The sequence below is a fragment of the Solanum verrucosum genome, unplaced genomic scaffold, assembly GCF_900185275.1.
Source record: "Solanum verrucosum unplaced genomic scaffold, falcon-dt-bn FXZP01000165.1, whole genome shotgun sequence".
Lineage (NCBI taxonomy): Eukaryota > Viridiplantae > Streptophyta > Magnoliopsida > Solanales > Solanaceae > Solanum > Solanum verrucosum.
This window is the reverse complement of record NW_026020340.1, coordinates 1,976,549-2,003,964: the sequence shown is the minus strand read 5'-3', so window position 1 is coordinate 2,003,964 and position 27,416 is coordinate 1,976,549. Positions and strand designations below refer to the sequence as shown.

The 27,416-nt window shown below is 31.5% G+C and overlaps 4 protein-coding genes across 4 annotated transcripts; 1 reads left to right on the top strand and 3 right to left on the bottom strand.

Moving 5' to 3' along the window:
• Nucleotides 1–347: 347 nt before the first annotated feature.
• Nucleotides 348–2,951, bottom strand: LOC125837162 (L-ascorbate oxidase homolog). The gene is made up of 2 exons (XM_049516304.1): nucleotides 1,448–2,951; nucleotides 348–891 (listed from the first exon to the last, which is right to left on the bottom strand). Exons 1-2 carry the CDS (start codon nucleotides 2,818–2,820, stop codon nucleotides 588–590), a joined length of 1,677 nt encoding a protein of 558 aa, XP_049372261.1. The 5' UTR covers nucleotides 2,821–2,951; the 3' UTR covers nucleotides 348–587.
• A 634-nt stretch (nucleotides 2,952–3,585) lies between these two features.
• On the bottom strand, nucleotides 3,586–10,689 carry LOC125837262 (protease Do-like 10, mitochondrial). Its single transcript, XM_049516426.1, has 8 exons — nucleotides 10,134–10,689; nucleotides 8,998–9,243; nucleotides 8,217–8,412; nucleotides 7,071–7,330; nucleotides 6,399–6,526; nucleotides 4,815–5,018; nucleotides 4,062–4,112; nucleotides 3,586–3,945 (listed from the first exon to the last, which is right to left on the bottom strand). Exons 1-8 carry the CDS (start codon nucleotides 10,597–10,599, stop codon nucleotides 3,703–3,705), a joined length of 1,794 nt encoding a protein of 597 aa, XP_049372383.1. The 5' UTR covers nucleotides 10,600–10,689; the 3' UTR covers nucleotides 3,586–3,702.
• Nucleotides 10,690–12,782: 2,093 nt separating this feature from the next.
• LOC125837256 (uncharacterized serine-rich protein C215.13-like) lies at nucleotides 12,783–13,547 on the top strand. Its single transcript, XM_049516420.1, has 2 exons — nucleotides 12,783–12,940; nucleotides 12,974–13,547. The coding sequence occupies exons 1-2, from the start codon at nucleotides 12,783–12,785 to the stop codon at nucleotides 13,545–13,547; spliced, it is 732 nt and encodes a 243-aa protein (XP_049372377.1).
• A 7,980-nt stretch (nucleotides 13,548–21,527) lies between these two features.
• On the bottom strand, nucleotides 21,528–22,797 carry LOC125837158 (protein ASYMMETRIC LEAVES 2). Its single transcript, XM_049516298.1, has 2 exons — nucleotides 22,436–22,797; nucleotides 21,528–21,904 (listed from the first exon to the last, which is right to left on the bottom strand). The coding sequence occupies exons 1-2, from the start codon at nucleotides 22,791–22,793 to the stop codon at nucleotides 21,570–21,572; spliced, it is 693 nt and encodes a 230-aa protein (XP_049372255.1). The 5' UTR covers nucleotides 22,794–22,797; the 3' UTR covers nucleotides 21,528–21,569.
• Nucleotides 22,798–27,416: the final 4,619 nt, after the last annotated feature.

The following is a 27,416-nucleotide window of genomic DNA, read 5'->3' as shown; positions in this document are numbered from 1 at the left end:
TATAATATATATAATAATAATAATACAAGTATCATTTGCACACAATAAAAAAATAATTTTTTTTTCTTTCTGTAAGTTTGATTTGTTAAATAAAACGGTGAAATCAATATTAATAAATGTTCTAAAACGAATTTAATTAGAATTATCCCACTAAAATAAATATTTTTTTAAAAAAATATAAAATAGCTAGTCGAATTCACCGTTGAATACCTTATCAATGAGAACTAAGTAGAACACAAGGAATTTTTTACATAATAACCGATCGAATTCAATGTTTATTTTTTTCTAAAAGAGAAAATGCATAAAAAAATGAAAAAATCAAGACAAAATTCTCTGAAGTTTTTTTATTAATACATGAACGCATTATGAAAACAATTAATACATTCATTGATCAAGACTAACTTTTTTATATTTTCAAAAATAAAAAATTACAAACACACACACCCAAAAAAAAAAAAAAAACCTCTGTTCCACTTGGTGAAAAAGCTTGGCCCCCTTGTAGACTTGATCTCCTCCTTGCTTTTTTTTTTCTTTGCTCAAAAATGTATAAAATTCACAAAATATTTTTTTATTTTTAAAAAAAAAAATTAATTAGCTTTGTAAGGAGTAGGTTTAGGCATATCCTTAACTATACCACATAATAAATCATTATCAGGCATGTTGTACTCATCTTTAATTGATTTATTTGGAGAAAGGACACTAAAATATAATTGATGTCCCAAATAATTTCTCTCCAATGAATTTGATCTTAAATTCCATAATCCAGCATTGTCAAGTGTTGTCATTATGACTGCAAATGATTTTGGGTAAACTTGGATTGTGTTTCTACTCACAGCATCAAGCAAATTGTAGTTCCTTCTCCTCTCTGGGGTCCACCTCCCTGGTTCAATTCTGCATTGATCGTGTAAAAAATATTTATAAATGTCACATCGACACGAATAAACATGGCAATAAACTTATATAGGTTGAAGGGAAGGGGGGGGGGGTGTTGATCATTCATTGAAAAATCATATATAAAAGTACAGTGTTGGTAGAATTCAGTAATTTTGGTTCAAAACCCTAGATATTTGTTGAGAAGTCCACTAAGTAAGTTGCACATATTATAAATTTTAGAATCTATAATCTTCAAATTCTATATATGATACTATTTAAAATAGGGAGGAAAGGGAGGTTAGAAATTATTTTAGGTCATAGTGTGGCAAAAGGGGATTCAGAAATTGTTCTTTAGAATCTATAATCTTCAAATTCTGGATCTGTTAAAAATAGGGAGGGGGGAGGGGAGGGGGGGTCAGAAATCGTTTTAGGTCACATGCATGTTCGAATCCCAATGTGACATTTTAGTGATAATCTGAATCCCTAAAGTGTAAATTTCTAACTCTGTCACTGACCGTAAGAAGTTAGATGATGTAATTATGAATTTGATGAAAGATAAAAAGGAGAAACTTACCCAACAGCAAAGAATGAGTGTCCTGACAAATGCCATGATTGAACACTTTTGCCATGATTCTCAATAACTATCTCAACAAAGTTGCGGTAAGTGGCATTGACCACATTAGGTGCAAGTGTGATTTTATCTTGTCCAGCTTGTCCAGGACTTGGTTCATATTCATCCTTGATCAAATCATACTTGAACACCTTGTCCCCTGCACCATAATACTCCGCCAACTTAATTGGCGTAGTGGGGTCCACGTGGGACACACCGTTCAAGGCGTAACGGAGTTTACCGTCAACTTGACCAGCTGAGGTGACTAGCTTGATGGTTCGGGTGATGTTGATTTGACCATAGTGGTAAGATCCCTGAGGGTTAGGTCTAGCTGCACTAGCTGTTAAATTCCAACGGAATGAACGAAACTGGTTGAGGGACCATGCCCACCCTTCGGGTGCCTTAGGCAACTCAGGTGAGGCAGGGCCCTTACCATTGGCGTAACGGATAGTAGCTGTAGCCACATGTGAGTCTTTAGTGAACCTCGTGGATGCCACGAAGAAATAGTCCTTTGGTTCCTGGTTAGCAGTTACCAAAACGGAGAAGCATTGTCCCAAATGGATATCTAGGGATTCATACACATTTTGCACGGTGTGTGAACCTTCAATCTCAACGAGCTTCAAGGTATGTCCTTGCATCCTTACATTGATAGAATCCTTCAACCCGACATTGCAAATCCTAAACCTATATGTCTTTCCAGGGGTCACAGTGAACATCGGTTCATCTTTACCATCACCTTTTCCGCTCTTACCATTAATAACAACACCTTGTGGTCTTCCAAGAGCGCGTCCACTATCCAACAACCTTTTCAATTCGGTATGACTCTTGGTATACCAATCACCCACAAGGACCATATGGTCAGCCTCAGGGGTCTCAAATGGGACAGGGATCAAAGCGCGACTAAGGACACTAATACCACCAAAACCACCAGCAGCGCGGTGCATGCTGGTAGTAGGGTAGTAATAGTAGCTACCGATTTGATCCTTGACTTGAAAACGATAGGTGAAATTAGTACCAGGAGGGATAGGACAATTGTTACCTAGGGTTCCTTCTTGCCATGAGTTCTTCCTTTGTTGGATTCCACTCCATGTGAAAAGGAGTGGTTCATCCAATTGGTTAAACACATTGACAACAACATTGTTATTGGATGTTCCATTGATTCTAGGTCCAGGGAATTGACCATTGATTAAAATGATTTTTTGGGGTACACCAAGTGGAGAAAGGGTGCCATAAGTAACTTTCCATTCATGAAACAGATAAGGATCCTCTCCATTTACTGAAATGTTGCAGGTTATTGCTAGCAAAATTGCTAGCACACACCCCAACCTATTATTCATTTTTTATTTATTTACTTCTTCTCTCCTGTTTCTTATGGTTTTTCGATTCTTTAAAACTATGTTTTGATCGAATCGAAAAAACCAAAAAGAGAACTCGAGAGAAAAAAAGGAAACAATTATTAGAACATAGAAAGGATAATGATATTTTGATAATGAATTTGATCTATTTATATTGTAACTAACAAAGGTAATAGCCATTCAAATTTTCCTTTGTTGTCCGTAAATAATGTTTTTCTTTTGGTCTTTATTTTCTCCTTTTGTTTTGGTCCTCCTTTAATTTCTCTATGATTCACGAAAAACTGAAAAGTCAAATCAAATCGAAGAAAAAAAAACCATCACATAGTAATATAGATACCTATTGAAAATTTATAACTACACACGTATATATATATATATATATATATATATATACAATATTTATGAATTATTTGCCCTCTTGATTCATTAGTGTAAGTTTTCACTTTATATCTTATAATTTGATTTGTAATTTAATAAGTCAAATAATCAATTCATGTTAAACATAATTTACCTTTTGAGTCTCTTAGTTATTCGTCGTTGTTTAATTCAATTATCATCGCGATATCTTCATAAATAAGTCTTAAAAAAATTCGAACAATTCATTGTAAGAATTCTAGTAAGTTGCTTGGTAATAGCAAAATTCTTGGACACTACATATAGTTTTTTTTCTCTTCAATACAAAATATACAGGTAATGACTACATAAATAAGAATATATTTATTATTTCAAATAAAAGTACAAAAGGTATATAAATAACAAAAATTTGGAAAGAATAGTGAAGAGTACAATCCGACTTCTCTATAACAATCATCCTCTATAGCAGCAAACCATATCGTTATAGAGAGGTTCGACTGGTATACAAAATTAGGTTGAGCAAGCTGACTGTAGTTCAGCTGCATTTTGCTCATCAGTAAGATCGATAGACATGGCATGAGGTATTCTATGGCGTTTCAATATACGCGATGTGGCTATTCTTGCGGATTCATAGTTCAAAACAATCACCCTCTCATCATCCAAATCGAATCTCACGTTCTTTTGGTTACCATCTTCCACGAGTTGACGTAAATGTTTCAGGTTCAGAACTTCTACACCATTAACCTTCTTCACCTGTACCAAAATGGTCCAAAATTTCCGCGGAAACAAAGAGGAAAATGATTAAAAGGCGCCATTTCGCTGTCTTTCTTAAGAAGAGAATGAAGTCATAGAAGCAACGAGTGTTTTACCTGTAACTCAGCAAGACGCTCATAACCAGCATTAATATCATCCATCAACACCTAATTAATTACGAAAGGTCACGTTAGTAGCATATATTGTGTTGATCTGTGAGTACAATCTTAAGGAAAATCAAAGTTTCGTCTCTATGTAAAAGGTTAGGTTATTAGGTCGAGAAGTGAACGTTATAGAAAATACCAAAAACTGAACAAAACAAGTGCATCTATAGTTTGTTATATATGAAGTTAGCCAAATGAAATAGATTGGTCAAGGTAAGACATGCCTTATATCTTGCCATGAAAAAAGCCTCGACTTTAGCCACGTTGCAAGAACGTGTCGCTTAAAATATTTATGCGCTTGAACATGCATCAGGTCGATAGGCTTGTGGGCTCGGTGCATGGGAAATATTTCTGAGCATATGAGATTGCTTGACCAGAACTGATCAGGTAGAGAGTTGGGAAGTGAAGTGGATGAATTCTTCCATACGATAGTTTAAGGGACTTTATCGTGCCAGTAATAAGGTTGTATCATGTTGAGGCAGGTGCGGATTCAACAATCAAACATTAAAAGTGCAGAGACTCGCAAAAGGTCTACCCATTTGGATACACCGGTTTTGCAATTCCTCAGCATACATTTAGCATGTGAAATCATGACAAAATTTCATGGTCACTTTTTTCTTTTCTGTTTTCCTTTTTTATTTTTTATAAGAGTGAAATTATTTAAGTTCTCCATTTGACAGAAGGATAAGAAACTGTAGATCATACCTGTGAAAGGATGATGAATTGTTCGCCGGGTTTCTTAGGTAGTTCCCGAAGTGCCCGTTCACACAACCGACGGGGTGAGGTATTATACCATTCTTCTCCATACTCGTGAAGGAATGGTTGAGTTAATGGAATAAAGACGAGACCAGCAAAAATGAAATAACTTGGAAGCTTGTCAAATTGATGAACTGGAACAAGAGGTTGCAACTGCATAATATTAGTAGTTGTTAGATACAGTAGATTAATGCCAAAGAAACCATTAGATTTACAATCATATAAGTTAAAAAGTGTTCACTTTAAGGCTTAGCAGAAAGTACAGTCGTCTTCTCAACACCCTACTTCTATGCACCTGATCTCCAAGAGTGACAACACAAAAATTAACCTCGGCCCAATCCTGCACCCAAAATACTTCTAACAGCACAGTGTGTGACACTCCCAAAACACCAGGCAGTCTGAACTACTTTTCGACATGCTAATTATATGCCTAGAAAAGGAATATACTCCGGGACTGGAGGGGGTTGTTCATTTAGTTCATGAACTAATCACGCAGGTACAATAATAGAATAATTGTTAAGCGGTAAATAATAATGTAGGGATTGTCATGCAGTGAATAATAGTGTATGAATTGTCGACCTCCAAACCTCCCTATATCTAGGGTCATGATTAGGGTATAATCGTCCTATAGGAAGGTTGACGATTAGCGTATATCCTATCCTTATACCCTAATCTGACCTAGGCCTCTACCTCTCCTAAAACCTGCAAAATTAGTTCAGCTATCACTAATCAATAACAAAAAGGAATTCACTTGCAATATTTAATTTCATGTTTAGTTGCTTTAATAACTGTACTAACAATTACCTTCAAAATCAAGAATTAGGGAATAGAAGACAACATATACAATAGACATGAGTATGAGAAATGAAATGTTGATAACAAGTGAAAGTAAAAGAGAACCACAGAAATAGAAATAGCAAAAGGAAGGGCCCACACTCTACGAGATGAAAGAGACATTGTGAACAAGAAAGAGAAGGAAAAAGCAAATCAAGATCAGCAGATTAAGCTGATCTCTGATAAAAGTAGAAAAAGAAAAAAGGTGAAAGAGGCCTCGAAGTTCAACCATAGTTTCACACGCTAAATACATATGGAAGGGCTCACACTCTACGAGATGAAAGAGACATTGTGAACAAGAAAGAGAAGGAAAAAGCAAATCAAGATCAGCAGATTAAGCTGATCTCTGATAAAAGTAGAAAAAGAAAAAAGGTGAAAGAGGCCTCGAAGTTCAACCATAGTTTCACACGCTAAATACATATGGAAGATACACAGAACAATAAAAGACAAATGAAACTGTTGAATGGTTGAATTGTTGAACTTACACATTATAACGTGTAAAAATGAAGAATTTACTTCTACTAGAGCCTCATAGTATTAAGTCATTAACCACGGTTTTCTTAATTGTAGGTGCAGTAATTCAAATCTTTTGTTTGGCCAACATGCACCGAGGATATGTGCAGAAGTTTGAGAAACCACTGGGAGTATCCACATTTGAAAACAACAATTAATATTGAAGGTTCAACAAAAATGACTTACAGGATGAAGCGTGATCTTGAAGTCATGCGCTTCACCATTCCTCAAGACTTTAAGTTCAGCAGTTTCATTTGGTTTCTTCATAGATACGAGATGGTCAAATGCGATTCTCTCTCTGTTTCGGAAAGGAACTGCAAATCATAAGCAATCTCAGAAGTCGGAACTCCAGATGATGGAGAATAAGGATGCAGAAGGGCAAACTTTTCTAGCACAAAATAAGTTATCCCAGCCTTAACAATTCTCATATCCTGCACACCACTTATGCAGTTCTGGTATAATTACGAGCTATCCGCATGCAAGAGAAAACTCAAAATGAAAAGAGCCTAGACTCTAGGATTTCCATCTTACCAAGGGAAGTCACAAAAGTTACTCATAGTTGCAAGCTAAGAGAAGAAGAATGCTTTTAAGGTGATGCTACCCTGCTTACAAGAGCCAATAGCGAGAACCACATTCACGTTTCATCCTAATCCATCATTTTACCTCAAAAACATTTAAAGCAAGAAAAAAAGCATGCGCAATAAGTTATGGGGAAAAAGGAGAGAACTCTCCAGTCTGGTAACTTACAGTAACTGCGAAGAAGAAGAGGGCTCTCCAGTATGGAGTCTTATACTAGTTTAACTATTGCATATAAGAATCATAATAAAGATAGGAGCAAGAGCAATCAGAGAATTCTACCTGTTCCATCACTTGCTATGGGGACACCATCAAATGAGAGGATTATATCGTCTTTCTTTAATACTCTAGAAGCATCAGAAAGTGGATTGATTCGGCTAACAAGTACACCTGTCATTTTTGACTGCATTTGGAAGTATTCTCGAATTTGTGCATTTTCAGTAGGTTGGCATGACAAGCCCAGAGAGCAAAACCCAGCGTATTCACCACGTTCTTCTACGCCAGCTATAAAATGCTTTATCACAGGAACAGGAATAATGTAGCTGCAAAATCCAACCAAAAATAGAACTTGTAAGATCAACCTAGAAGACTGTAATTTCTTTTTTCTAATAACAGAAGTTTCTTTCTCTGAAGTAGATTGTTTAATCAAGACGGATCAGTTTAGATTTGACTGGTTGCAGCATGAGAACTACTACGTGTTCCCATAAGCTAAACAAACTTAGACTAAAACTATTAATTGTCATCAAGCAAATCTCAGTATCAACTGTATGTCACAACTAAGAGAATAATATCATGACGCTAGAGCCAAAGGGCTACAGGTCAAGCTTCATATTCATAAACGCATGAACAAGGTCTGCATATTTCAGAAAATTAAAGAAAGTTTTTTTTACCAATTAAAGAATTGAATCAAAAGATGAAGAATAAAATGACAGAGAAACTAGGACAAGCGGACCAGAAAAATGATAAATGGGGAGAGAAGATTTGCAGAGAAATAAATGTTAAAGAAGAATAACATGCACTCAGATTCAGGCCAAGGAAATAAACGTCAGAACCCAGTTGGGTTTACTTCCAGTTTATTTATTTTTCCCATAGGAGGGCAGCAGGGAGGGGAGGAGCCAAAGGTTGTTACCCTTTTTTTTTTCATTTTATGTAGAACAAGCCAGCTGATACGAAAAATTGTGACTGAATCATAAAAAAATACAATTACAAAGGAAAGGTTAAAGCATGACTGCAAATAGGAGCTGAGTGTAATTTTAACCAAAAGAAGAGTTACTTTGATGTGTGACAATGCGAGTGGATATTAGCGTATATTCCCCCTCAATATTTAACTAAATAATATATGGTAGAGCAAGCAATAAATGAAGTAGTGGAACTAGATCTTCATGGTAGTTATGGAGACACAAAGTGGGAAAAGAATTTCTAATTTACCCAATATTCTCTGCACCCGAAAGGTTTTGGAAAGCAACTCCAGCAACTTTGTCACCCATGATTGCTGGCCCTCCACTATTCCCTGGATTTATAGCCGCATCAATTTGTATTGCCAATAGTTGACTAGCCCCATGTACATATTGAGTAGGTTCAACCCTTGAGACGACACCTTTTGTGACAGATATATTGTCTCCCCCTAGAAAAAAGTAAATATCATAATGATTAGTAGAGAACTCATCAGATGCAAGTATTTAGTATATAATATATTTTCCACAAGATTGTTAAGTAAAAAGATTGTTATTTTGCCACAAGAAAAGAGGCTCCTATTTTTATAGGATTTGATAAATGGAAGGAAATTGTTAATGAGGTGGAACAAACTATGGTGAAGGGAGCCCAATTTCTCAGTAGAAAGAAAAGCAATGTGCATTTATGTGAACTTTTGAATGTAATGAGCCCCTAATATATTATATATATATATATATAGGATTCCTAATGATGACCCCGCTTGTGGGATTACACTGGGTATGTTGTTGTTGTTGTTGCTGTTTTTGTTTATTCCTAATGCTGACCCCAATTAATTTGGATTGAGGTGCAGTTGATTGATTGATTTTGTGAGAAAACGTGAATGGAAAGAGCCTGTTTGTGAGTTGTGATCAATAGTCAGTTTTTTTAAAGAGGTATAACATCCCATTGCTAAACATGAACACTATAATATCACACAAACAATAGGAAAACAACAGAAAGCCTCAGAGTTTGAATCAATTAGAAGAAAAATAATTACCTTGAGGATAACCAACAACAGATACAGCTTCTTGGAGAAATGGAACATCACCAAGATCCAAAGAGTTCATGCCCTCCCAGAATTCTTCACTTTCTACCACCAGAATAGCCAAGTCGCATTCATGACCAACAGCCTGAACTGTTGCTCTATACTTGGTTGGAGAACCATGCTTTCGTACAAGTACAAATGTATGATCAGCCACAACATGAGCATTTGTCAGGATTCTCTTTCCCGGAATAACAAAACCTATAATATTAAGAATGCAAAATTCAAAAATAAGCTTTGTATTCGCTTTCTTTTTAAAAAAAGAAGAAGTTACCATACACAAAGGGAAGGGAGGGGGAAAATGAACCGCCAATAACAAGGTGGAAGTTCACGTATCCAACCAAGTAGGAACCTTGGAGCTACAATATCAAATATGGTATGCTCAGAGACGGATCTAGAATTTGAATTTTATGGGTTCTTACAGCAATCTCGAGTTAAAATACAATTATAACTAGGTTTGCTATCATATTAGTGGATTTAAAATACATATACAGAGCTTGGCCAAAAGCTATCGGCTTCTAGTGAACCCGTAGGTTACACTCTGAATCTGTCACTGCTCATGCTTCAATCCTAAACTAGTTAAGAGTCCCCCATGTCTAATATCGTGCCAAGAACAAAACGAATTGTTTTCCATTCCCAATCATGAACCCAATGAATCTGGAGAAATTTTTCCATCCTTTCACAAAACACTAATCAGACTCCCATAAACATGTCTCCCATATCTTGCCTCTTCTTAGCAAACAAATCACAATTCTTGGAACCTTTGGGTTAACGGCAAACTATTTATGTTAATGAACAACAACTTCGTAAAAGATAGCATTTTTACAAGGCTTCCTTAGTTAAAGAAGTTTGGGGAATCTTAGTAGGTCAGTTGGTCAGCTATATAAACTTTTAGATTGTTGGTGAGGGTTCAATTACCCAACTTGTAATCCCCTACCCCGATTTTTTTTTACAAATGGTCAATATTGTCACCAAGAAGTGAACTTTCCTTTCAGGGATCCATAAAAATCTCACAATATACAATGCCAAGTCGAAAAAAGGAAGCATATAGAGAATGACTTTCTGGAAGAGAAATGTAAGAGAAACAATACCAGAGCCCGTCGTTTCGCGCTGAGACTTGTTCTGCCATGGAAGGAAGTAATTAGGACTGCTGGAAACAGTAAATATCTTAACTACAGAATCCAATGCTAGCTCAATTGCTAAATAAGCATCCAAAATTCCATCAGATAAGCGCGGCGCCACTCGTTCTACCTCCGATAAAGCAACTCCAGCATCTCCCGCAACTGATAAATTAGGTTCAACACTATCATTTTCCTCAGTTCTCTCAGTATTAGGTGCATTAAAAATCGAGCTATTTGAACTCAACGTGGAAAAAAATGAGGCCGAAGCAGATATATTCCCAAAACTACTACTGTAATTGAACGGTATGAATCTCCGGTGACGCACCGGCGCTATGCCGGCGATTGCAGAATCTCCGGCAATTATGGGGCATTGAAAGTGGAGCTGTCTGTTTAAGAGCCTTCGTGATGCACGGAGAGTAGAACCTATTCGTAACATCGAAACCGGCGTATTACCGGTGAAGTTCGCCGGAGCTCAGCCTATTACGCCGGTGCCGTTAAAGCGCGCGCAAGGGGAAAAGGGTTTTAGGCCTTAATTGGAGATTCTAAAACCCTTCAAGAAAGAGGGGAACTTAAAAATAATTAAAAATATAAAAAAATTAACCACAAGTATTTTTAATTTTATTTTTCTAAAATTAAAAAAAATAAAATGATACAATGTACAAAAACTTACACTTGGATGAGTTGAGAATCTTCAAAATGGGGCGGCGTGTGCTTGATATCACCTATGTGTGTTTCTCGATCGAATTTGTCACTAAGTAAGGCCAGGAGCTGGTTTGGAGAATCACGGGGCTTTACTTATTCAAGGGGGATTGATTCTAAAATGGAATAAGTGATAAAATCGACATTTTATAGAAGAATGACCGAGACCATAAAATTCTTTCACACCAGCACATGCGGATGAATATATATAAAAAAAGTTCACACACCGAGTTTGTCCAAAAAAAACTAACTTGAAAATATTACTCCTTTAATATTTGAAAGAAATTGACAAACACCTATTTTTGAAAACCATTATAGTGTTTATATACTTTTTAATGTAAAAACTAAGATTTTGACCAAAATACCCCTAGTTAAAATACGGGAAAACTACAGAAGATCTTTTATTAGAGTTTGAATTTTATGAACTATACATATATGAGGATTATGAGATTAGTTAGTTTTAAGTTGTTTATCGACCTATTTCAATTCTCGTCCTTTATTCGAATTTGAAATCGACAATCCCAATTTAAATAAAATAATAACATAGTCGATGAAAATTTATATAACCGATTCGAAGTATCAAACTCAATAGGGCCTGCAACAAACAAACTGATGCCAAATGTACAAAAAAAATCTTAATAAATATTGATTTCCTCTTATTATTATGTCCTATTTGGAACATTTCCTTTGTATTAGCCGGCCAAATAGTAACATTCACTATTCAATAATTATAATAAGTACTATTTTAATAATTGTCTTTCAAGTTTGCCATAAAAAATAAACAAGAAATAAAAAGTATATACTTGTTATTAGTTGTTAGAAAAGGCTTGCTTTTGAGTCCAAAAACAAATCATTTCGACCTAGGTCGAATTTCTAGTTCATTCTATGTTCTTTTGCTAGTTCGATCGTGGGAATTCTGAAAGTGAGAATTACGAAACATGAATAGAGATGAAGATCTTCTTTTGTTTACGAACATGTATAAGCGCGAAAAGAATGATCTAGCTAGCCTTCTTCTCCCTGTTCCGGATGAATTTGAGGCAAATGGTAGTATAACTTTACTTTTTATTATGCAATTTTTTCGACACGTCTTTATGGAGAAGTAAGGATTCATATAGTCGTTCCCAACTTGCTCGGGACTGAAATAAATCTGTTGTTGTTGTTTTCTTGTAGGGAATTATGCACTATATAGAATGGCTTCTAGCAAAAAAGGTCAAATGGGATTGGATTACATGATGAGTACTGAAATTGGAAAAAATGACTATGATTGGTAAAATTCAATTTTCTTTTGATCATATTGTTGCACTAAGTTAAAATTAGAGCATGTTGAGTCTATCAACGTGTGAAAATCTTAAAAGACAGATAATATGGATCAGATATAGTCTAATTCGTTCGTACTTATACTTGAAATTTTAATTGAAGGTTGAAAACGCCACCGGCTACGCCTTTATTTCCATCTCTTGACATGGAAGCCAATGCTCCAGAACTAGTCATTCAGAAGGAGATCCCAATTATTCAACCTGTTATTACTCTATCAAGGGTGTGTGCTTCTAACATTTTTTTAAAAAAAAAATCAAAAGTCACTATTATCGTGAAATTAGTTTTCGATATGATCAAGTTTTATATACAGTCAAAACTCTCTATAACAATATCGTTTGTTTGAATATAATATAAAAAATTGATTTTAGAAAAATTTGATCGTTATAGTGAAATATTATTATAGATAATGATTGATATAGAGACGTCAGAATGTACTTAAATTTGTCACAATAGTTTGCAGGAGGAGCTAAAACAAGAAGTACTCTTATAAGATCTTCATCACCTAATCAAAAGACAAAAATAGACACAAAAAACTCAACACAAATTGGAAAACAAAATGTGTCATCAATAGAGAAGAAGTACACAAGATTTGCAACCACAACAATGATCAAATCCAACACTAGCAACGATCATAAAGAAAGATCAAACACATTGTCATCAAGTGCAACAAGAACAACCAAGCAAAAAGATTCAAGTCTTAATTTTTTAGCTTCCAATTTATCAAAGACAATGGGAATTGAGTCGTCTTTGAGTACCACTAGGCCTAAAAGCAGGGGAGTGTCCCCTGCTAGTAGACCTAAAAGCAGGGGAGTGTCCCCTGCTAGTAGACCTAAAAGCAGGGGAGAGTCCCCTGCTGGAAGGCCAAAAATCCTGGGAGCTCAGTTTCCAGGATTTTCTGATGAAACTCCACCTAATCTCAAGACAAACCGGTCCCTGTCAGCAAACAGGGGCCGGCCTAACCAATCAACTAACCAAAGGCCAGGATCATCATCATCGTCCTCTTCTTCAACGTCAATACCTTCTACAAAACCAATAAGACGACAATCTTGTTCACCTAGTGTAACGCGTGGACGAAAACAAGAGATTAGTACAAGTAGTACAAATATTCAACATGGGAATGGTACAACACAAGTTCTTGGTAGCAAAATGCTTGACAAGTTCATGAATGCTAGGAAGTCAATTCATGAAGAGAAGGCAAAATTGACTAGTTCAATGAATGAGAGCTCTGGTTTTGGAAGGCACATTTCAAGAATTTCAGCAAATATGGCTCACAAGCACATGGTAAGTGTATCTAATTTACTTGTTACTCCCTTCATCTCAAATTATCTATCGTATTTCTCTTTTACACGTCTCTTCAGAAAATATTAATTAAGAAGGGTTCTAACTATTTTATCCTTATTTATGTCCTAAGATATAATCTTCCTCTTTTTCATTAAATATTTACTTTATTTATGTGTCATCATCCCATAATTGAAATGTTCGTAATTTTCAAGAACAATTACTATTAAGTGTAAAATGAAAAAAAAATGATATTAAATTGTCTTGAAGCTCTAAAATGAAAAATAATTTGAGACAAGTAATTTTAGAAACAACAACACATAATTTGAGATGGAAGGAGTACATTATAGTATGAACTAATCAAACTACATACATAGTGATGCAAAACAAGAATTTAGAGTTTATGAGTTCTGGATAAGTTATTTATACATAGTAAGTGGAGATTTTTAAGCTTAAAGACATGGTATGGGTCAAACCTATTTAGCTATACCAAATTCGTAAGCAGAACTGTAAAGCCACCTCTGATTATATAGTGGCATAAAATGATCAAAAAAGACAATGATATAACTTCAGTGTTGAACTAAATTGGGCTGGGCCTATGGTATTAAACCCAGGCCCAACTAATGTCCATAGCCTACCCTATGGCCCATATTAGTTCACCCAAATTAATTGGGCTGGCTATTGGTCTTGGCCAAAGTGTAGAATGGTTCAAAATTATTTTTTCTTCTTGTTATTATATATATATATATATATCACAAAAGTTTTTAGAAAAATGTGCCTCTAATGGCTATTTTGACACTTTTATTTTTGTTAGTTTAATTTGACCAATGACTCTATAGATAGTTACGAATGGAAGTGAAAATACATATTACTTAATCATAATTAATCGAAAAGTTTCTATACTCGATCCATGTCTTACGTTTCACTTGTATCAGAGTTTCAGCTAGTGATGCTTTCGATTACTCAGACTTTTGTCACGATGATTGTTTTGCTCTCGCACAACCTGTTTTCACAATTTAGGTAAAAACAATAATTCTCTTATTAATTTGATTTTTCAAATTAAATGACAGGAAATCCATCAAGACACTGGTAATTCTAGCAAAAATGGCACAATTACTGGGAGAAAATCTTCAAATATTAGAGGCAGCAAAATCCCTAGTGCATAAAACAACTCATATAATATTTTTGTACGACTTTAATCAAAAACAACAAGATGTTTTTTTTTTTTTTTTGCCTTTTATATCATTTAATGATGATTATTAAAGTTTTTTCTCCTTTTATTTTGTCGGACGAGTCATCTACTTAAATGGATCTTTTCGCAAAAGCTTAGTAACTAGTAACAAACTACATATGGATGATATTTGAAAAATATATACAACTTATGTAAATTAACTTTACGTATTTCATGATGAAACATGATCGAACGCCCACGTACGGTATATATACTGCGGAGTTTCAACTAAAGTAGTTCCTGAAAAAGTTGGAGGAAAAAATTGTTTCTGAAAAAGGAATAAAGTAATAAAAAGGAATAGAAGTAGAATAGAAATGTCAAACAGTTAAAGGGGTTAATAGTGTTGACCAAAAAGTGAGAAAATCAAAGTAAAAAGTCCCCCAAAAAACAGGTAAAGTGTATAGTATTATAGTCAGCAAAACCATGTTCTCAAACTATAAATAATTAATTACTAAACACTATGGATGGAAGGAGTGACGATAAAATTATCTTTGTACGAATAATTTCATGAAATATTTATTGTCTTTTATCAAAACATGGACCACATAACTCTGCCATTTTCACCAATATTAATTTTCACCGTGAAATTTCATGATTTTGAATTCACTTCATTATTCATTATGTCTTGAAATTATTTTTATTATTAACTAGAGTCATTTTAAATGTATTTCTAATACATTAAATTTATTATATTAAAAAAATATAATAAAATCATTTTGTATTTATTACTTTATAAAATATATGTCATATTAATACTAAAAAAAGAAAAAAAAATGGATAGGGAAATATCAATATATACACTAGTTCAAAAAGGGAAGTGACTTTTGAATTTAGGGTACATAGTACATACACATGCATGTGCTTGGTGCATAATATTCTTCCAAAGAGAAAATGAAATCGTTTGACTTTTAATCAGATATCTCAGATTCGAGTCTTAAATATGAAGAAATTCTGTTAAAAGTGTCATCTTGAAATGAATCTTACAATACGTAATTCAAATTTAATCGAAGCTCTAATATAAACTACTGACACCAAATAAGATATCATTTTTTCTTAAAAATAAATTAAAAGGGGGGCAAAAGGCATGTTGAGTAAAGTGATAATTTAAGGAAGAGAGATGGAGAGAAAGAAATAAGAGAAGTAAATACTAATGTGTAAGAGATGTTCCTTCTGAAAATACTGATTGATACATTGTTTTCTCTCTCTCACACACACACAAATAGAGAAACAAATTAAAAGCACCTTTTGGAAGACTTGATTTTTTTTCTCCACATATATTTAGGAAAGTGTGCACATATTATGTGACATATTTTCGAATTTCAAAATTCATATTTTATTGTAATTTTTCATAACAGTACAATAAAAAGGCAATATACATATGCAAATTAATAAAGAGAGTTAAAGTCATTATCGATATTAATTAGTTGTTATTGAATTTAATATCGTTATAGACTTTTAGGAACATTTGCAAAGAGTGTTAATTGCCTCTAAAAATACATATTTAATAGCAATTAAGTTATTATTGTTAATTAATTGTTGTCAAAAATCAGTGTAGTCTGTAGTGATATCTTTTAAATAATTTTGATTTGACAAATTAAGTGACTTGCAGTACTTTTTACTCCCTGAATCTACTTTTAACTGTCACGATTTCCTTTTTTTAGAGTCAAACTATACGAACTTTGACTAATATTTTATAATGTATTTTTTTTATCATATTGATATGCAAAAAAATTGCAATTTATAGTACCTTTCATATAGTTTTTGAATATTTAAGTTTTTGTTTAAAATATCAAATTAATGTAATCTAATTTAACTTTGAAAATTAGTCAAATTGACTTTCGAAAAGCGTCACATTACAATTAAGAGTGGACAAAGAGAGTACATAATTTTCAAATATATAGAACTTAAACTTTTTAATTCTCAAAATACATATTGTGTCACGTAAATTGAGACGGGTGAATAGTGTTATTTGAACTCATATATGTCCCAAACTCCAAGAAGGAAAAATAGAATGGGAATAATTAAAGGTATGAAGGGGGGAATAGAATAGTCGATGTAAAGAGAGAAGCATATATATAGGTATATATAGACTTGTTTTCTGAAAGAATTATTCATTGTTTGTTTCTGCACATCACAAGAGAAAAATACAGCAAATAGGATTAGTCAATTCTGACTATAACAATTGAGAACATCACTTGTTTGTATTGGCATTGTCCAATTAATGCATTTGCAGAAGTAGTAATAGGGTGGGGGGTGGGGGTGTGTGGGTAGGGAAAAAATGAGTAGTTAATTGCAAAAAAATAATACATAGAACATATATAGTTATTTACATGAGATATTGATATAGAATTGAGTCGAGCGTCTGTTAGAAATAATTTTTTTATCCTTAAAGCAAAGATAAGATTCGTGTATTCTTTATTCTTTTCAAACCGACTTTGTAGGACTATATTGAAAGTTATTGAATTTTGTTCAATCCGTAATTTCTTAATATAAATACATAATGTCTAACTTAAGGTTACTGAAATTTATCCAATTCGTAGCTTTAACGGTAGATCCACCTCTATATATAAAAGAAAATGAGTGAAGTATGCTAGTGTGACTTGCTTATATTACTGATATCAAATTCGACGCTTTATTCGTAGATCCACCTCTATATATAAAAGGAATGAATCAAGTATGCTAATGTGAACTTGCTCATATTACTGATATCAAGCTCAACGTTTTATCGGTAGTTCCATCTCTATATATAAAAGAGAACGAACCAAGGTTACTCAAATTACTAATATCAAGCTCAACATAAACTAATAAAGTTACGATAAATTCTCGCTATATGAAAATTATATATAGATTGATATTTTTCGATTGATAACTTATTTGAGATTATAATACTCAACTAAGTTAATTTTTTATTTTGATATAAATATTAAATATAAATAAATATTTATTGGGGTGGGGGGTGGGGGTCAGCAGTATCAGAGTCAGAGGGACAACCCGAAATAAATGCATTTACCAATCCCTCCCTTTAGGCTTCGTAAGCTGCGCTTCTCTCGGGATATCCCTTTCACTTTTTTTTCCGTTCGATGTTCGGTATTTATATCGAGACTTGATTAATATTATATTTTTATCGAGTTTTGATGATCTATTTATTATTTGATATTTATATTAGAATCTTAATTAATTTAAATTTATGAAACAAATGATTTTTAATAAAAAAAAAATTATATTTAAAATTCAAACTCGATCCAATCAATTCTTGGACAATCCTTGTCTCTACACATTTTCTAACTTTGTTTTTATGTCTATATATATATAATAATTTCATATGGATTTATTATGATAGGAGTAGCATTTAATTTTATATATAGGCTTCAGAGGAGAATAATTATTGATACAAAGTTCAATCAAATAGGTATGAAATGTTTGAAATGACTAATAACAAACTGTAACATGGAAATCAGTACTATTTACTATTTAGTTGGATCTTTTTCTTTGACCACCATTTTTTATCAATAATAATAATGCAATATCATATTTACATATTAGAAAAATATTTTAATAAGTGGTGAGGCAGTCTCAGAATCAAGTACGTTGTTCGGATTCTTCAAAAATAAAAATAATTGTTTGTCAGATCTTAAAAAAAAGGAGTGTTTTAAAAGAATCTAACACAAATATGATAGTAATATTTTTGGAGAATTTGAATAACACAAGCTTCAACGTTATATATAAACAAATTTCAAGATTTAAAAAAAATAGGGAAAAAATAATATCATACTTGTATAATAAAAATGTGTCTAACAATTTTTCATTTTCAAGATTTAGAGTCTATTTAAATTGATTTATTTTTATCATTTTTAAGTACTTGGATAAAATTTTAAAAAATACTTTTAAATCAAAAATATTTTTTTTTAAAAGTCATAATTTTAAAATTCCTTCATTAATTAAAAGCACTTAAAACTAAAAAGAGTGTTAGTAAATTAAATTGAAAAGGTTTATTAATTAAAAGGCATTGTTTTTATTTTCTCCCGGAGAACATGCATGCATGACACTTATTATAAGAGAAAAAAGTGCATCATAGAACAACCCCATACCACCATAAGCCAATGGGTATAGGCCAATGTTTTTATTTCGCGCTCGATGTTCAGTAATCACTTTAAAATTTTGATTAGTTTGAACTCGAATAAGAGAACATATATTTTTTTTTAATCATAGTTGTGTTTCACATAAAAGGTATAATCTTGTAATTTTGAAAATGTCACGTTGTTTCTACAAGAGAAATTTACTTGGTAAAATGAGAATATACAAACAAAAAACTTATTAAACATTTATTTTGTTTTAATTAGTTTATCCTTAGTACTTTCCTTTTTAGCCTTTTAATAAAAGAATGTTTTTATTTTTATTTTTATTTTTTTGCAATTCTTTAATTTTTATTTATAGGACAAGTTTGACATCACAGAATTAAAGAACGGTTTAATATATTTGACTTATTTAAAATTTATGATTAAAAGATTCATTTTTAATCTTAACTCCATACAAATTAAAACAAAACAAATAAATTAAAACAAAGAAAGTATTAAAAAGGATAGCATGCAAATTAAAATGAATGGGGTACCAATTTCTAAGTTAAAAGTAACAGTATTTCTTCATTCGTAATTAAAGATCTCAAATTCAGATGATATGATTGAAATTTTCCTTTAATAAGGAACACCTTGACCTTAAAATATAACTTTTCAATATAAATTTGAATCAGTCAAACACCAAAATATTAAGATATCTGTAAAGGAGAGCTAGAAATTTTGTTAAACGAGTTCAAAATATAAAAAATTAACCTAAAAAGAATTTAAAACATTTAATATTTTTCTATATATATAATAATTTTCATAGTTTTACTAATATATCTATATATATTTATAAATACCGTACAATTTTTTGCATTAATACTACCTAGTTTCGCTTCAATTTCCAGTTAAACTTAACTAATTTGACTTCTTAAAAATGAAAAATATCACATAAATTTAAATAGAAAGAAATAATATATATATATATATATGCGTCGATCCTACCTAGCTCCGCTCCGAATATACGAAGAGAGTTATGGGAGAAAAGATGGGAAAGAGGACAAAAGGCATGCAGCTGTATAAAGTGTCCCTACTACTGCATGCATTAATATTACAAAAAGGACAAAAAATTCATCATTACTTTGCAACTACTAGCATATCATCATTGTCCCTACCTATCCTCTTTTATTACTCTTATTTATTATTTAGACCTATCATTTTTATTTTATTTTTTATTTTTATATATTTATTTTTGCATGCTCCTTGTAATTAATACATGAAATACTTAATAATTAAGTGAATAATTCGATGTAAAATATTTGAAAATTAAAGTTAGGTCTGATAATATTAAATCCACTAATTAAGTGCGATTGTAAAAATCTAATAATGCATGATATGTAATTAGATGAACAATAAGAATTTATACAATAAATAATACTCCGATCATATACGTATTGTTATATAGAATTATAAGCTTGATCACAATTCACAAATATATACATGATTTCACAGTCAAATTCATCTCAATTTTTAGTTTGTTATATATTGAGTCTCATGTTATTATGTTATCCATGTATCAGATGTACTATTCGGAGACACATCTAAAAGAACGGAAATTTTAAACGAATATTTCGAATAAAATCAATAAAAAGTTCATCAAAGACATTTTTAACAAGTCAAATTATGACGATTTTTTTATCGGACCTCCATCAAAAAGTTCATTTCATTATATATTAGACTCCTTTGTAAATTTTGGACAATTCAATCTAACTTTTAAGGTCGATCTTGATCGATATTAAATGGAGAGAGTAGGTGATCAAATATGAAATTAGAAAGACAAGTATTTATATTTGATTTTCTATTTGATGTTTGATAAGCTTGAATCCGAGACCTTCAATTTCCCTATCTATCTGTTTCTTTTAATTTTCAAAGCGTCACTATTCAATACATGAATCTCACGTGTGACTAAGCCAACTATATTAGGAAATGCAACTATAATATAGTTCAACTATTTACTTTATAATAGTAGCAATTATTTTCTGTGCATATTTGACCTAAAATAATACCCTACCTTTTGACTTAAAGCTGGCCTATATAGGATTATCTCTGATTTGGTATAGGTATAAATATACATATATATAATAAATATTTCCATAGCAGAGTTGTTTATTTGGATACGGTTTGATTGTTATAGTAGAATATTGTTACAGAAAACATATAATATACTCATTTTTATCCTAATTATTTGTCACATTTTTTCTGAGGTCATACTACATAAATTTGAGCATCATTAAAGATAAAAAAAATTCACGATATTGATATTAAAAGAACAGCAACTCATAGTACTTTTATGTTTAAAATAATCTAAGTCAATTTAATTCCGAACATCAGTTAAATTGACTATCAAAAAGTAAAATACGACAACTATTTTAGGACAAAGCGAATAACATAATACAAAAAATTGATTTTAAAAACTTAATTGTTTAAATGAAATATTATTATAAGTGAAATGTTATTATAGAAGACATCTACCTGCATAGAGGTCTAAGTCTGAAGATAAATTTTCCTCAAGTTTTTTTGGGGAAAAAAACATTAAGGCATAATCAAGAAGTATAGTGACATAAAATATTAGATTAATAACACTCACAAAATCATTAACATTATACTAGAACATAAATTTGGTCTCTCAAAAATAAGTTATAGTAGATAATAATTAACTCTAGTGCATGGGCTAATTAACAAGTATTAGCCATCATAATCATCATGCTTAATATAGTATTGTTTTTTTGGAGCTCTACTCAATAAGTCAAATGTAACCTAAATTAACTAAGATGGATCAACCGGTGTTCGGTGTCCATCGGCTCCAGCAGCCCTAGGCTGCTGGAACTGACTCAGCTGACCTATAAAAAGGCTACTTGCATCGAAGTTGTTGCTCCCATGACCTTCAAATGCTCGAATCATGTGTTGATGTTGTTGTTGTTGTTGATCCCTAGGAAAGAACTGATGATGGTAAAGGTGGTGCGAATGATCCCTCCCACCACCGCCACCTCCACCACTTCCAGCCATAAAGTTGAACTGCTGATGATGATGGTGGTGGGCGGTGGTAGCAGCTGCAGCCGCTGCAGCTGCTAAAAGTCCATGAGTCGTAGTACTAGCAATACCTGTCGATAGTGACAAAATTAAAAATTTATATATAAGAATTTTCAAACAATACCAACATATACTCTAAGGATTTTATAATTTTGTCATTACAACACTAGAATATTCTGTCAATAAAAATTAACAATTTATAAATATACTAATAAAAACCAATCTATCCTATTTATCCAATATAATTTTCTAGCGAAGAGAATCAACTTATTCAGTTTTCAGAAGAGATAATCATACAGTTTAATATCATACCTATAATAAAAAACATATCAAAGGTCTTGAGTTCAAATCTACTGTTAACGAAAAACCAAAAAACATAAAACAATATTTTCAAACAATAATTAAATCATAAAAAAGAACTAACAAACACATAAACAATATGTAGCTAGAGAGTACATACATACTCCACTAATTCATGTATCACCATTCAGATTTCAAGAGTCAAACATGAAATCTTCAGGTCGTCCTCATTTGACTCTCGAAATTCGAACAGTATGTACCACATAAATTGAAACAAACAAAGATAATTTGAAAAAACATACCTCCTAGGTTTTGATACTTTGAAAGTTCAGATTTAGCACAACTAAGATCCATTTGTAGTTGTCTAAGTTGATGTTGAAGAAGTGAAATAACACCAACACAACCATAAACAGGATCACGAAGACGCATATCAGCTTCATATGCTAACGAATTTACAGCATCTTCGCGTTGATGAGGCTGTAATTCGTTAAGCAATTTAGTCACATTACTTGCCCCAAACACCTTATGAACATTCGCGAATTTCTGTGGTTGATCAGGAGGGAAGTAAGGTGCAAACACACATTCCGGTTGGCATTTCCTACGAAGGAATTTGCACGCTGCACATGGTGAATTCGACGATAATGATGAAGAAGATGACATTGACAATAACCTAGAAGAAGAAAAAAGGGGTAAAGAGTTAATAAACGAAGTATAATCCAAGTTTAAGTTTTATATACTGACAAACTAATATTATTGCTTCTTATACAATGAGTTAACAAGTTATATATATAAATTCATAGTGTAATTTTTTAATAAATTTACTATCTGGTTATCTAAATAACATGTAAGTATTTGTAATCTTGAGGATAAAATAAGGTATATATATGTTACAAAAGGTATATAAATGATCTGGTAGTGTAAAAAAACTTTTACATTGACGATTTATACCGTTTGAACTCTTTATAAAATCAGATTATTTATGTAATTACATGTAAATCTCTTGATAAGTCTGAATTGATACTATCTAGTAGTAAAAATAATAACTAAGATTCTATCACATATTAGAATTTACTAATAATATACAATCGGTATATATAACTTAAATTCATATCAATAAATTAAAGGTAATTTAGATCCAAAAAAAACTTTTAATATTAAGAAAGTACAAAAAGGAACAGTAATGTAAGTACTCTACATACCTGTTTTTTAATTTTTGAATATTTGATGCAATTTGAAGACCAATAAAAATCTTGGTAGAAATAATAATACTATTACACCTGAAAAAAAATTGAAAGTTTATGAAGAAGAATGGTATAACAAACTTAAGTACATATTTTGTACCAAGTAATAGTTAAAGCTAGAAAAATAAAATATAATATAATTGTGTACATGTAATATGAATAACTTAAAGAAGTAATTATATAATAAAGATTTTCTTGGGAAGTTTTAATTTTTTGGGATTGGATCCCGTGAAAATTAAGTATGAAAGTAAGAGCTTTTATATTTGTTTAATTAAAGTATACAATTATCTCTCTTTACAATGTCATAATTCTAGTCTCTCTTGCTTGGAAATTCATTCACATGTAGATAAATCAAGTCACCTAAAAATTATTTTATTGCAATGTATATAACTTAAATTCGAGAAAATATTTATATTAAAAGTAGAAAAATGTCTTTATAAATAATATATTAGTACACTATCAAATCATTTAATGAATGAGATCTATAGTCTTGAATCAAAAGATAGTCACTTAAACACCTTTGTCAGAAAATTATACTATGCTTATATAAATTAATATTATGTATATAAAAAAAATTTAAAAACTCTTTAAAAATATATACTAAATTTTAAATACTCTTAGCAAAATTAACTCTTGTAAAATAAGATTCATTATCTACTCTAAAATGACATGATAATGTTCGAAAATAATATTATATATATAGGTAAAAATAACTTTAAAAATTCTTAAATTAGGGAAAACTTAAGACTTTGAAGTTCATTTTCTTGAAATAAGTAAAGAAACAAAAAAAATAGTATAAATAAGAAAGCAAACTAAAAAAAATTAATTAAAAAGCAAAAAATAAATTTTAAAAAATTGCACCTAAGTCTAGTATATATATTTTGTTGAAAGTTTGCGTGCCTACATAGTCTTAGGTCAAACCTTTTTTTTTTTCTTGGTTCTATTTTTCAGCACTAAAAGTCAAGCTTGGATCTTGTGTAGAAAAAAGCTTTCTTTTTCGTACCAAAAATACAATAAAGAAATCAAAATTTTAGTAACTCGGTTAGTTGACTAGTTAAAAAATTAAAAAAAATATGAAATTTTAGTAGCACAGTTGGTCGATCGAACAACAACGAAAAAGAAAAAAAATTGTCCTATACTAAAATAGAGACGAAATGATTACCTTTTTTCTTTTTTTTCTGACTGATGATGATCTTCAAGAAAAATCTTCAACTATATGTGAAAATAACTAAGAAGAAACTAGATGTTTTCAATAAGTTGAAATTTTCATATAAAACCAATATAAGGGTTTTGTTGAAATGAAAATATTTGAAGTAGTAGTAGTAGTAGAAAATTAAGAAAAAAGAAGGGCAATCTTTAAGTTTATAAAGACAAATAAAATAGGTGATAAAAACATATAAAGATGGTGTACAATAATATATGAAATTTTTTTGGCTTTTTTTGTTAGCAAAAAAGTGAGAAAAAATAGGGAAGTGATCCCCCAAGAGAAGAGGCTAAGGAAACGGAGAGAAAGCAAAATGATTTTCTTTTGGTTTTATGATGTTGTGATTATTATAGAAGAGAAAAGGTATGTTTGGTTTTGTGTTTTTTTTTTTTTTTGGAGGATCTTAGTACTTAATATTGTTCTTGTATATAGGAGTTTTGGTGTGTGAATTATGGGGTTTTTAGGGTTTTTGTGAGTAAAGGGGGTGGGGGAGGAGGAGGGGGTATTTATTAGGAAGAGAAGAGGGTATTTACTAGACTTGTCTTGTGTCATTGATGTGTGAATTATGTGTTTTTAGGGTTTTAGTGAGTATTGGGGTGGGGGGAAGGGGAGAGGAAGGGATGTTATTTTTATGAAGAAGAGAGGTTTTTTTTTCGATTTCCCACGTCTAATGTTCGAAGTTTATAATGAAGTAGGGTGTGGGGAGGGGGAGGGGGAGGAGAAAGTGGAGGAGATGTTATTTACTTATGAAGAGAGGAGGTTTTTTTGTTTGTTTTAGCTTCCTACTCGATGTTTGAAGTTCAAATTAAAGTTCTGATTAAATTTGAATCGTACACTGCAAGACTTATTCTGGAACAACGCTCCCGACAAGATTTATAATTTAGGGTTTTGGTGAGTAGGGTGTAGGAAGGGTGGGTGAGGGGTGGGGAGGGGATGGGGGGAGGAAGGGATACTATTAAGTATATGAAGAGAAGAAGGTATTTTCTAGAGTTGTCTTGTGTCATTGATGTGACATATCCTTTTAATTGTCCTTGTATTCCATTTGTTGCACCCTTACACACATTTAAGTCTCCTCTATACACTCTCTTTCTCTCTCTCTCTCACTCACACACACCATTTTCTTAATGTGGAATTTTGTTTGAATGTTAATGGTGGACTACAAAGAATAATCCAAAGTTTGTTTGTTTATTTTTAGCAAAAGAAAGATTAATTTTTTTGAATTTTTATATAATATTCCATACTTATTTTAGGATCTCAACTAATTTAGTTTGCATTTTGTAAAGCCAACTACCAATATTTTTTGGATCTTATGATTTGTATTTGAGGCTTTCGATTGAAGATGAAGAATACTTATTCCATCGAGATTATCAATGGTGTAGAAGAAAAATTATGATTTTTTAACTTTTATATAAATATGTTTTTTTTTTTGTTGCAATAATGATGTATAGATAGTTATGGACAATTATGTAACAGCTCAAACTCATGGCACAAATTGTTTGCTTTGACACAAATAGGCATGTTTGACGAATATCATGTACCAACTCTATCGAGGACATGATCTTATTCAATAACATTGCAGATCATGGCTTTAAAGGCAAAGTTTTGACATTCATAACTTATTTACTTTCAATTTTAGACACAAATTTGTCATTTTTGTGATAAGTGACCCTTCGATTCTAGAGGATGTTCAATTTTATATCATGAGCACGAGTAACAAATTTTTCATATATTAACTTAGATTTTTTAATATTAGCCTGTGTGTAAGTAATATTTATTTAAACTAATATATCAATTCAATAAATTTTAAATAGCTACACATGTTTTTGTCGTTTTTTGACTAAGAAACTAACATTTGAAATTTTATAAATACGTGCAAGGAGTAACACTGATTAATAGTTTTAGATTATTTATATCAGAATCAATGGAACTAGACCTATTAATTTTTTAAGTTGTTAGTTGTAAAATGCCTTTAAAAAAATTATAATTTATAGTTTTTGACAAAAAGTTTGACTTTTGCAGTCGACAAAAAGAATTATTCTCACTTTAATACCTCGAAGTTTGAATACATGACACGTACCTACCTCCTTGCTTGCAAAATAACTATAGCAAGGAATAGGTCAATAACGCGCTATCCAAATTTAATTACAACTCCAATACAAGCTCTGGATCATAGGGTGGAAAATTTAAAAAAAATCATAAGAAAAATAGGAGAAGAACTCCAACACCATCAATTAAAAATAGAATGTAATGATGAAACTGCTCCACCTTAAATCAGAGATCTCAGATTCGAGCCTTGGTATTGAGAAAATCCTATTGGGAGCGTCAACCCCGATGGGATCATACATTGCGCAATCTGAATAATAACATGTGTCCCAAAATATTTGTCAATTTATGAAATTAAGATAGAATTAATGGAGTGATTTTTTTCTATTTTGTCTTGAAAATTAATTGTTTTTAAAAGTAAAAAACATTGATCTTGAAAAAAGTTAAGGGTAAATTAGTAAGAAATAATTCTTATAGGAAGTGCTAAATGGCCAAAAAATTTGGCCAGAAAATTAAAAAAATTATAATATTTTTTTTATTTTAAAATAAATTGACTTTTTTTTCCATTTTTTAGTTAAAAGGTATTAAAGTTAAAATGAGGAAAATGTTTATAAAGGTAAAATAACATAGATAAAATATCATTCTGGCCAAAAAAAGTTTTCCAATTCTTATTTATTAGTTTTCTATTTTGATTTTTTTTCTCTTACTTCACTTTTTAGTCGATTTAAAAAGTTATTACTTTATGATTACATTTGAAATGGTGGTTAAAAAAAAAAAATTCCTCTTGTTTTTTTT